Here is a 12,591-nt window from a genome sequence, read left to right as displayed (position 1 = left end):
GAATAAATACTATTAGAGTTCAAAAGCACTTATACATTATCGTGGACTGAAGTAGCTCAAATAATGCCTCTTTGTTTATTACTGTCAAAGAACTGTAAGACATGATTTGCGATTTGAATATAATTGTATTTTTTTTATATTTCTAAGAATTTTGTTCCACGGTCCAATTAATCTGAAAATTTTCGTCATATCATGCTGAAGGAAAACGCCTTTGGTTATACGTTCAGTAAAATTATCCTAACAATTAGACTGAAAGACACACAAAGACTGAATAATGAAAATTATCTAGTGCTGAAAACCTTATATTAAATCAGTTTGAAAAGAAGAGTAATTCACCTTAACTAATCGATCAAAAATATTTTCATCGTCAGAGAGAGAGTGAACGCGCTCCCTACAGTGCGACGGAGAACTTCACTCTATACTCCGGTCGTGAAATTGCTCCCTATACTCCGAGGGTGAACTTGCCCCCTATACTCCGAGGGTGAACTTGCCCCCTACACTCCGAGGGTGAACTTGCCCCCTACACTCCGAGGGTGAACTTGCCCCCTATGCTCCGAGGGTGAACTTGCTCCCTATACTCCGAGGGTGAACTTATCACTAACAAAACGAAGGTAAACTTGAGACCAAAAATCCCAGGGATAATTTTTTAACCTTGAAAAACTAATTTAAAATTCAAATAGTAATTCGTATGGCTTATCATTTTTCAATAAGAACACCCTTGAATAAATAGTGAATCGAAAATTTCAATTTATTTAAATGTGTTTTTTTTCGAATTGAAGTGTGGTTCTGTAGAATGAACTATAAATTTTCGTTGCATATAGATAAATTTTAACTGAATTACATTTTCAAAAATATCATTTTCCCAATTCAATTTAAATGATTGGAGTATTTACCATTTAATAACAATAAAATTATCTTCTCCACAAACAGGGTTAAATTTACAAAAACTAATCTTGCTGATGAGAATATTTATGGGGAGATATTTAAGTTGACATTATTTAAGGCAGAGAACCGGTAGAACCTTGTAGGCTGTTGTATAGCCACCCGTAATTTTGCCATTTTTGTTGTATGTAGAAGCAGGGAGCCACCATTTCACGTTAGAGATGTCATGTGAGGAGAAGACCTGGTCGGTTACTTTCGTGCCGTCAGGCCAGGTCAGAAACTGTTTGCTCGGGTCCAACAAATTATTATATCCATTGTTGGTCGCTGTCAGCCATGCGTATTTTGTTTTTGAATAAGACTGTCCGCATTCTGTTAAAGATGATATTTATTAATAGTTCAACCAAACTGTGGTAAAGCACGTATAAGTGGTTGCCCGTACATTTTTTGCTTTTTCACACATTACATTACATCTGATTTAAATTAAGATCTTTCTTTGAAGAATGACCTTTGTCTTTGAATTGTATATGAATTGTGTTTGTAGTCTTTTCATTGAATTGTATATATTGAGGGACGATACTTAAGGGAGGAGTAATGTTTAGGAACAATGTAAATTCATGAGCACCTAAAAATTTTTGGTTCATTTATCAATAAATTCCATAATAAAACACACCATTCACGACTTTAGTAGCAGCAGTGCGCTGTTCCTCAGTCTTGATGTATAGCGGCTTCCCGCCTTCCGCAATGCACAGGTTGCGTTGGATGGCCACTGACCCATCTTTGGTTGTGGCCTGGGTCACGAATATCACATTAGGAGAAGGGCCAGCAATCTGTGAGGAGCACTTCGTCGTGGTGTAGTTTATCGCGTCCACTTGCGGTGATACTTCTGAAGACAACAAATAAATTCGGATGAAAAAATCTGAGCTCCATGGTGGACTGTATAGGAAATTCCTGCCACCTGCGGTGATATCTCTGAGGATCTCTAAGTTCAGATGCATGTATAAGGGGCAGTAGAAGCGGTCAGTACAACTTTCAAATACTAACTGCGACTAAAAATAACGATATTGGCCTCGTATAAAAAGATACCAGGAATTTCCGTAGACAGTAGCGCCTACCCACGAGGCCAAAAGCACGTTAAATTGCTGCGGTTAGTATATGAAAGTGGTAGTGGCCACCACTATTGTCCCCATATGTACAGGCACCTAAAGGATAACAAATATCTGACCAATTCTGGAGGTTTATGCACTATTCGAAACGCTTTCAAGCATTTGTATTTAAAACCAGAGGTTTTCTAAATGCAGCTCTTCCGTAGAATACAGATCTGTGCAGCTCTCGGTTGTCAGTCTTTTTGGGAAGCTGAGTCCTGTAAGGGTCGATCGAGTTTGCAGTAATTTTAAAAGCCGTGGTCTTTCGATTCTCCCTCGCAATTTGATATAGGCACCTCTCTCTCTCAGACAACTTCGACTTTCGGTCTGACCTGTGCTTTGCGACCTGTGCTTTTGAAGTACCAAGATACCAAGGTACCAAGATGCTGAGGACGTTTTTCCTTCTCTTTCAAAAGCAGGCATTGCTTTTGAGACAGTACCTCTAGAAACGTCAAGCATTCGGGAAGTTTCTGTCACGCAAGCGCCTGCCATACGAGCACCAACAATTTGGCCTCGTTGAAAGTCAGAGAGGTTTACCATTTATAGATTAAAGACTAAGTTATAGCCTCAAAAATGTACTAAAAATATCTGTGCAAGGATAAAATATCAATAAGCAGCAACAATAAACAATAAAACAAAAATATATGTCGCGTTTTCATTCTTAATAACATGTTCAATAATTGTGATACTAAAATATCAGGTGTCTCCCTTATTTTTTACGTATATTCCGACGAATAAGATTTTGAATATATTTACTAAGTTCAACGTTAAATGAAAAGTAGATCGGTCCTTTGCTATTATAAAAATAGATTTATTGAGTAGGATTTTTTATCCATTATTTAGCATTCCAAAATTTAGATAGTGTACCAGCAAATTTTGTAATGGATTCGTTTTAAGTGTCATTTGAACATTATTTCGTTAGATCAGTCAAGTTACTGACAGAGATATTGGGTGAAAACAGCGCATGAAGTTTAATATGTTTCTTGGGTATGAACAGTAACGCTATTTAGTGGTGAATAACATCCTGAAGAAATAATAAAATCGTTGAAGTTTGAATACGTTTATGCAAGTATACCATGCAATTTAATAAAATATTCCACACATAAACTCACGAAACTGGAGAAATGTGATGTTATTTTGATAGTGAATTACTCTTTGAAACAAGTACCTAAATAATATAATTTTGATACTTTGTTTCAACTCACGGAACTTGAGAAGTGTGATGTTATTTTGATAGTAAAAGACTCTTAAAAACAAGTACCTAAATAATATAATTTTAATGCCTTCTTTTAACTCACGGAACTTGAGAAGCGTGATGACGTCAGCTTGAGGTACGACGGTGACATCATCAGGCGCAGCGTCCGTCATGTTGCACAGCGAAGAATTTTGGTCGTACGACGCACCGGTGCAGTTGAGCTGAACCAAGCACAGCGACCTGCACTCGCCTGAAGTTGTGGAAAATTTAAATAAATCAAAAATTTTTTGAACATCCATGATGCAATAGGTATAAAGTTCTGTACTCGCCGGAAGTCATGGAAAATTAAATTAAATAAAAATGTTGTTGAACATCCATGATGCAATAGTTATAAAGAGGTCTACTCGCCGGAAATTATGGAATATTTAATTAAGTAAAAATGTTGTTGAACATCCATGATGCAATAGTTATAAAGAGCTGTACTCGCCTGAAATTATGGAAAAATTATTCCCCCATGGATTCTATTGTATTGTTAGATCGACTGATTTTATCTAGGTGTAAATATTTTTAGCGAACCTTTTGTTAGCTTAGTTTTTAATAGTCTATTTTTTTATGCGCTCCTATGATTTACTTGTTTATCCGACCTTTAGAGTGTGAAGATAGCCGACAACGTATCAATAGTTTCATGTTAGCACAGTTAGTAGCCCGCGTCAAAACTGCCCACAATATTTCGGTGTGTTAATTTATGCCTTCTTATAACTTGTTTATTGTTTTGATGATCATTTGTTATATTTGAATATTATAAGCATACATTGAAGTTTATAGGGTTAATTTATTTATGTTTGTTCTTACAGATACAATTTTTCATTCAATAAAATGGAAATTTGTTGTTGAAACCGTGGTTATCCTAAAACCTGAACGCGGACTTACGGCAACCCAAACTCATAAAAGGAAAGCGTTTTTACACTTGGTATTCGGCCATTTTATTCAGAAGCTATTTTCAAGCAATAAGTGGTCGAATTCCATAATCGAATTGTAAAATAAAACCGTATTATACAAATATGACGAGGTTTATACGACGTATAAAATTAGTCAAACCTTGTCAAAAATTTCTTCGCGGTTTACAGTCATGTTCACACAGAGAATCACGCTTCACTACTCACACAGAGTTATCATTCTTCATTACTCACACAGGGCATCATGCTTCACTACTCACACCGACTATCATGCTTCACTACTCACACAGGCTATCCACAGCCTTAGAAACGCTGGAGTTTCCTAACGTCTCATCTTTTGTAACTCTCTTGTAGACCTGCGCTGTTGCGGCTGTTGCGAATAGAAGCTGCAACAGCAGCAGCCATTTGCACCTGTTTGCTTGCATTGCCGTCCTTTAACTAAGAAAATACAAATTTTTGCATTAATGGGTGAATAGAATTAGTTAAAGTTTTTAAAGTAAAATCTCTAATAGTTATTTTAGGTTTTAAAATAATGGTATTTTGAAAACGTATTGTGAAATTAACGAATTTTCACTAATGTAATAGCAAACATTTGAATTATGAATAATGTTTAATCAATTATCGGCTTAAAATGTTTTCCCCAATATATTTATAGCATGCTAATCACAATGGGAAACCAAAATTTTCTGAATATTTCAAATAAAATAAACAGTAAAGATGAAATAATAGTTACGTCCGGAGCTCCAATAATGTGTTGTAAATGGTGGCATGTGATAACGGCCAAACTCTCTCGCAAAAAAGTCCACAATTCAATATTTAGCGATAAATTTATAACTTGCGTCGATTAAATTTAATTTTTAGGGCGTTTTATACGTTCAAGAATTTATTAAGTCTAAGAACAACAAATATTTTCACAGTCTGAACCATTGACGTTGTATTCTACGAGACTGTCAACTCACGACTGCCGCAGTATATGACGTGTAAGTCCACTCCGATTCAATACTTTTTAATTAAACCAATGAGAATTTTGTGAGCATAAACCAGCCTGCACCGATTGTGAATTAAAAAGCCCAGGCTTTGAATTTCTTCACTGAACTATACCTTCCATCAATTCTCGCTCGATAGTTTGGAAAAGTTCGTCAAAGTTCATTAGATTGGTTTCAACTTTGTCCGGTCTAACATATTGAAGTTGTATCGATGAAACCACAACTGATGATTACTTTTAAAGTTCCTATATATTTATAAGACACATTTCATGCTTAAGGGCTTCACTGTCAATATATCGGGAACATATAGCATATGTTTCGTATATATAGTTCTCGTATATATTATATATGCTGTATATGTTGTACATTTATTGTACATTTGATCAACGTGCAGCGTTATAAAGTATATCTTGTAGAATAATACATGTATATTGTGAAGGCATCATCGGCACTACTGTGGAATAAATTAACAATGTTACGCATTACTAAAATTACAATAATTAATTAATCTACCTGCATTACCAGGTTATGACAATTAATTATTAAAATAAAAATTTCAATATTATTTTACTCTCAACAATAATCAAGGTTTATCAGGAATAATTCATATTAACTGAATTTAAAATAAAATACTTAAAAAAAAACTTTAAAAAACCACGTTTTTCTTGTGGACTAAAAAGTAGAAAATAAATTATGGCTCGCCCCATGGGCAGATTTATGATTAAAGCGAAAAGCACACAACACACGAATTTTGGAAATTTGATGGTGAACGTACAGCCCGACCCACGTTTTTTGTAGCGAGCCATAATTTATTTTCTACTTTTTAGTCCACAAGAAAAACGTGTTTTTTTAAAAAGTTTTTTTTTTAAGTATTTTATTTTCTACTTTTTAGTCCACAAGAAAAACGTGGTTTCTTACAAAGTTTTTAAGTATATTATTTTCTCCTTTTTAGTCCGTTGCTACACATGAAAAACGTTTTTTTTAACTGCGCTGCGTATCGATGATACGCAGCGTCAGCGCCTGCTCGGCAGTGCTCGCCTATAACGTGAGCGCCCGCACGTGAAACTATATATATACTTTACTCAATTAAGCTAATTTAGGTCTCTAATTGCAAGTTTTTATGATTGTATCTGAAATTGTTAGGCGAGAATAGCTTGCATGCCGAATTTCAGATCTCTAGAGCAATCAGAAGCGGGCTAATTTTCGTTGTCAATGTTAACAACAAACAAACAAACGCGAAGCTGAGTTAATAAAAACGTGTTAATAATAATGAGAATAAAAGGTTTAAACATCTCAAGCAGAATTACAAATCTAAACAAGTGATGCACAAAATTAACTCGCCTAACTAAACGATTTATTCTGATCTCGTTCATAAAAAAATTATTGTCATCTTGTTTGTATGAGCTACAACTCATGTATATGAGGGCACTTACTTATTGGATTTTATTTTTATTTAATTTGAAGGAACATAATCATTTGACAAGTGCCAAAATAAATAATGTTTTCATTCTTTAGCGTACATGCGCAGCTATGAACAATACTGATGAAAATTAGGGTGGAAGATTTATTAGTTAAAACAACGGTCGTCATGGTTACAGCGTTGCATCAATGAAGCATCTCCATGGCAACGGCCCGTCCACAGGCAGTCGATCTGCGCACGTATGCGAGGTCGGAGTGACCTCTATTTTAAATCAATTAGATCTGATATAAATCAGATTAGCTCGCTCTATCTATCAATACGATTTTGTAAACAGCAAAATAATTGTATCTATTCAGAATGTTCAGAATAACCTAATGCATTGAGCCTCACGCCTTAAAAATTTCAATCTTTGGAAGATTTCAATCAATCAAAATTTCGTTTGATTTCAAATCCATTTTCTCGTATAGATTTAGATGATGCGATATTTAATATAACTGAAGCGATTTAAAATAAAATTATGAGAATTATATTATTAATTTTGTAACGGTATCTTTTTGTTAATAATAATTTCCAAAATTACTAGTTAGTCAGCAAAATATTATGTACTATAGAAGCACCAAATAAGTCCTATTTCAATTAATTTTATAGGTAACTCAATTATTCTAAATTTTACTCATTTTAGAGATTAAATTGCTTAGCGGGTGTAAAATGTAAAATTTCAATTAGAATATTGCATGCAATTAAAATACCGATAATATTCTAATGTTAATTGAAAGAATAACAGCGCTTATTTATGCTCACGTAAAAAATCCAAGAATAATATAATATATATATATATAATATAAGAATATAAGAATATTGTTTCATTGAAGGTGAGAATATTTTCCCGAGACTTCAATAACACGCAAGATGGAGGACGGCAGGTAAGAATATCTTTACTTTATCTTGCATTTCAAATCCTCACACTTTCAGCCAATCTAACCAATCTGTAGAAAATTTGTATTACTTTTATAATATTTCCGTGGATATTTTCGGTTTAAATTTCATCGCAATATTTTTTATAATATTTAGATGTGGGTCTAGAATGCGAGTACTTAAAAATAAATAAACTGACTGGAATATTAGAAATGATTTGAACTTAAGAATTTTAAGATGACTCATTGTATTGCAAATTGACTAACAATTTATAAAAAAATAAAGACCAACCAAATTCACGACATCTTTATGAACAACATTTCGGTGTCATGAGACATTTTATAATCACATCATATCATCCGTCAAGAATTAAATTCACAGTGCAGATAATTAAACATAAAGTCTTGAATAGAATAACAGGCAACCATTAATAATCACAAATCTATTTTAATTTTCAAATAAATAAGAACTCAAGCTGATATTCAAATCAGGCTTGTGCTAAAAATATTCAGGACGTCTAAAAATAGATCGACAAGAGATGGTTGATGAAAATTGAAAAGTAAGCTGAACACAGAGATGTTTTCTATAAAAATATAGTGAATTTTGGTGGCATTAACTTTTGTATTGAATTCCTGCAATGTGTTGCATTCATATAATCAATGATATTTTTCGTGCACCTTAACAAGGCCTCTGCAATAATAATAAAACATTGTGTTTTAAATAACCATTATTAGCATGTTTTTGTCTCGTCCCCAACCAGAATGACGGAGGCTCGTCTCAAGCAGCTGTGCAAAGACCATCAACTCTACCTCACGCCTGCATTGAACGATGTACTTTACCTCCATTACCAGGGTAACGATATTGATTTAACCTCCATTGTCAGGGTAACGATATTGATTTAACCTTCAACATCTGGGTCTCGATAGTGATTTAACCTTCATTAGCAAGTTAACGATAGTGATTTAACCTCCATTATCAAGGGGACGATAGTGATTTAACCTCCATTATCAGGGTAACGATAGTGATTTAACCTCCATCACAAGGTTACAATATATAACTACCTTTACTAAGGATCTTCCAAGTAATTAATTTACCTGCATTACCAAGGTTACAATATATTATTAAATAATCTCAATTTTACATCTGTTTCATAAACGGCGCTGATCGTCAAATCTGGATTACCCAAATTGCACAGAAAAGTCAAAATTACAGTCAGCGAGCCAAAAATAAAGCAAACACTATATATGTTGTGTTAATAAATGAGATTAAACGATCTGTTTGATTAGGGAAAACCGCTAATCAATAGATTTTTTTATTGCTAGAAATTAAATTTTCGTAACCACCTTTTCTTTCTAATCATATCAATTTCGTAATTTACGATGAAAATTTATTGCGTGCTGAAATTTTTTAGTCATGTGCTCATGCCAGGATTTCAACGTACAATTTCTCATTTAAAATAAAAGATAAATAGTGTTCATAATTAAACTATTCGTGCTCATTGACATCCGAGACACGCATATATCAAAATTAACATATGAGGCCTTTGATCGCCTTTTTTAGCGCATGATCGCCTTTTTTAGCGCATTTTCTCATTTATGGAAAAAATGCACTATTGTGCTCGCCATTTCTGTCCGTCTGTTTGTCCGTCCGTGACTTCACGTTTTCGTCGACGAGAAAATGCGCTCTCTGTCACTCGCTGCAGTGAGTACTGAGTTATATTTTTTTTAAACAGGGTTCTTTGAGATTGAGAACCTGGATGAGTACTCAGAACTGAGGTGCTTGTGGCTTCAGAACAACCACTTGAGAACCTTGTCTAGAGGGCTGTCTCATCTCACCAAACTGAGAGCCCTCTACCTTCACCACAACCACATCACTTGCTTGGATGGGTTGCAACCATTAACTTCTCTCGTCACGCTCAACCTCTGCCACAACCACATCACCAACGTTGATTTTCTTGGTGCGTTGAACGTGTTGAATTTTCATGGTTGAATGGAAAATGTTGACTTCTCAGGTGAATGGAAAGTGTTGACTTCTCAGGTGAATGGAAAGTGTTGACTTCTCAGGTGAATGGAAAGTGTTGACTTCTCAGGTGAATGGAAGGTGTTGACTTCTCAGGAGTCAGGTGTATGATAAGTGTGGACTTCTCAGGTGAATGGAAAGTATTGACTTCCCATAGTTGCATGGAAAGTGTTGACTTCTCAGGTGTAAGGTCTGTGTTGACTTCTCAGGGGTGTGGAAAGTGTTGACTTTCTAGGTGCATGAATGCGTGTAATGTTTATTTTCCAGTGGCAAGGAAAATTTTGATTTCTTAGGGGCGTGGTGATTGTTGACTTCCTATAGGAAGAATTAAACGGCGGTGGGCGGACAAAAATGCGTATCAGTGCTACATGTATAAAGTGTGTCAATATTTGGACAACATTACCATTAATTTTTCTGCGTTCGTATGGCATTTTCCGGCCAGTGTGTGTATCTCGTTGCCCAATAATTCATTGCCCTCACAAATGGCGAGTTTATCACACTACATTGAATCATTCTAAAATTGAAGATGCAACGAACGTTGTTCAATAAATATTTAATGATCCAGTGCCTAAGGGCGGAATTGTACCTAATAATAATGAATAATCTAATATTCGTCATTGAATATGTAATATTATTCAACGTCTTTATAGATGGCTTACGGTGTTCTAAGAGAGGAATTACACCTAATAATGTTGAATAATGTAATATATTCACGTACGTACAGATAGTTTGTGGTGCTCTAAGGGAAGAATTACACCTAATAATGTTGAATAATGTAATATATTCACGTCATTACAGATAGTTTGTGGTGCTCTAAGGGAAGAATTACACCTAATAATGTTGAATAATGTAATATTATTCATTCACGTGATTACAGATGGTTTACCGCAGCTGGAGACGCTACAGTTGAGTCACAACCAGCTGCGTAGCGCCGACAGCATCAGTTCGCTGCGGCGCTGCCGGGCGCTCTCCAGCCTCGACCTCTCGCACAACTTGCTGGCCGGCGCCTGTGTTCAGGACGTGGGTCTGGTGACGTGTTGTAGTAGAACTGACGTGATACTTAGNTGCAGAATTAGATCTGTGACGTGCAGAATTAGATCTGTGACGTGCAGAATTAGATCTGTGACGTGCAGAATTAGATCTGTGACGTGCAGAATTAGATCTGTGACGTGCAGAATTAGATCTGTGACGTGCAGAATTAGATCTGTGACGTGCAGAATTAGATCTGTGACGTGCAGAATTAGATCTGTGACGTGCAGAATTAGATCTGTGACGTGCAGAATTAGATCTGTGACGTGCAGAATTAGATCTGTGACGTGCAGAATTAGATCCGTGACGTGCAGAATTAGACCTGTGACGTGCAGAATTAGATCTGTGACGTGCAGAATTAGATCTGTGACGTGCTTAACTAGAACTGACGTAGAATTGTATCCCGGAGTGGTCCTTATATGTTGGACCAATAGGCTTAGAGAGATCACTGCATTTTTTAATAAATGCTAATGATAAAATATGGTGGCAGTCAGGACATGAATGAGAATTTATTAAATCCTAATTAATCGTTCGATTTATACTTCTAGGCGACAAAATTGCTGCATTCCAGTTTTTCCTATGCATAACGCTACATTAATTACACATATTATTTTCAATGAGCAAACATTGTTCGCACCCGGCTCATCCAGTATTCAATTTCTCACATGGGCCAAATTTAAAGACAAAGGACAAAGTCCCCTTTGGACAAATTCTCACTCATTTCTCTGAATGTTTACATTGCAGGTGGTTGCCGACATACCAAAGCTCCGAGTGTTACAATTGCAGGGCAATCCTTGCGTCGCCAGCATCAGGCAATACCGCAGCTCTGTGACAGTAAAATGCTGCAATCTCACGTACCTGGACGACAGTCCTGTCTTTCCTGTGGACAGAGCGGCTGCTGAGGCTTGGTAATCTATTCACAATTGTGAATTGCATAAAAATGGTAGACATTTTTAAAATATTGGGACAGTTGGGCATAAGTACACCTTTATTGCTCGATTCGTTGAAGACCAAAGAGTATTTCTTATCAATGACTTTCTTATTATTTTCTTCAATATGGTTTATTATTATACGAAATATATGCTTATATTAATTATAATTTGAATTTACAGGGCAACAAAAGGAGAGGAGGCCGCACAAGCAGTCCGTCTGAAATGGAAGCAGGATGAAATGGACAAGGTGGCTAACTGCGTAAATGGTGAGTAGATGTGAGCAATATTGTGAGTCAATGATGAATACGTGCGAAAAAGATTGTGAGTAAATTATACTTGTCTAGACATCTTGAAGCCAAAAAATCGTGAAGTGAGGCAGAATGGACTTATTTGATTTTGAAATTTGATAACCTAATTTAATGGTTCATTAAGATCCTCTCTAAATTTGTTCAGACGTCTTGAAGCTCCGAGATCGTGTCAAGAGGCAAAAACAAGATAAACAAGCTGGCCTGGAACTAACAATGAAGGAAATCTCAAAAACTTCAACTGATGGGCGAAATTTACCTGAAGACATACCAAACGCAGAAAATAATTCTATTTTCAACATGAAAAGTACAGAAACTGAGAATGAAGAAAACGCCCAATGCAAGCGTGAGCACTGCAGTCCAATGACAGAAATATCGACCACTGAAAAAGTGATAAGTTACTCTGATATTCAGGAGGAATGTAAATCCTTTTATACCAACCTTAGTTCTCCGAGAAAAGTTGAATCAAATTTGGTCAAGTGCAGACAATCGGATGAGCTCTTTGACCGAAATATGGTACAACGTGGGAACTCTATATCCTTTAATGATTCTTCGGGAATAGTTCCAGTTCAGGATGATAACTCCTACGACGAATTTTTTAAAGACCAAGATCCATGTTCAGAAAAACATGATGCAAAATTTACAGACCCTAATGTGCAAAATAACGATGATAAATTTGTCGTTGAAGAGTCCTATTTTGGTCGATCATTACTCGAAAATGAAGAGTCATTGTTTAATAGCAACACCTCCTTGAGAAAAAACCAAGTCTCTGCAACCGAAGACAATTCTGGAGATCTGAAAAAACACTTT

General features: G+C 35.6%; 2 protein-coding genes and 1 long non-coding RNA gene across 3 annotated transcripts; 2 read left to right on the top strand and 1 right to left on the bottom strand.

Moving 5' to 3' along the window:
• Nucleotides 1-994: 994 nt before the first annotated feature.
• LOC108678974 lies at nucleotides 995-4,962 on the bottom strand. Its single transcript, XM_018167471.2, has 5 exons — nucleotides 4,909-4,962; nucleotides 4,462-4,613; nucleotides 3,323-3,469; nucleotides 1,553-1,765; nucleotides 995-1,251 (listed from the first exon to the last, which is right to left on the bottom strand). The coding sequence occupies exons 2-5, from the start codon at nucleotides 4,598-4,600 to the stop codon at nucleotides 995-997; spliced, it is 756 nt and encodes a 251-aa protein (XP_018022960.2). The 5' UTR covers nucleotides 4,601-4,613; nucleotides 4,909-4,962.
• Nucleotides 4,963-7,441: 2,479 nt separating this feature from the next.
• LOC108678962 (dynein axonemal assembly factor 1-like) lies at nucleotides 7,442-10,984 on the top strand. The gene is made up of 5 exons (XM_047883309.1): nucleotides 7,442-7,504; nucleotides 8,257-8,348; nucleotides 9,229-9,453; nucleotides 10,393-10,544; nucleotides 10,979-10,984. The coding sequence occupies exons 1-5, from the start codon at nucleotides 7,491-7,493 to the stop codon at nucleotides 10,982-10,984; spliced, it is 489 nt and encodes a 162-aa protein (XP_047739265.1). The 5' UTR covers nucleotides 7,442-7,490.
• Nucleotides 10,985-11,302: 318 nt separating this feature from the next.
• Nucleotides 11,303-12,190, top strand: LOC125178764. The gene is made up of 3 exons (XR_007157010.1): nucleotides 11,303-11,452; nucleotides 11,657-11,742; nucleotides 11,930-12,190. It is a non-coding gene; the product is annotated as an uncharacterized LOC125178764 (long non-coding RNA).
• Nucleotides 12,191-12,591: the final 401 nt, after the last annotated feature.

This window comes from Hyalella azteca, unplaced genomic scaffold (assembly GCF_000764305.2).
Source record: "Hyalella azteca isolate HAZT.00-mixed unplaced genomic scaffold, Hazt_2.0.2 contig1623, whole genome shotgun sequence".
NCBI classification, from domain to species: Eukaryota; Metazoa; Arthropoda; class Malacostraca; order Amphipoda; family Hyalellidae; genus Hyalella; species Hyalella azteca.
The sequence above is the reverse complement of the archived record's forward strand: the minus strand, read 5'-3'. Positions and strand labels throughout refer to the sequence as shown.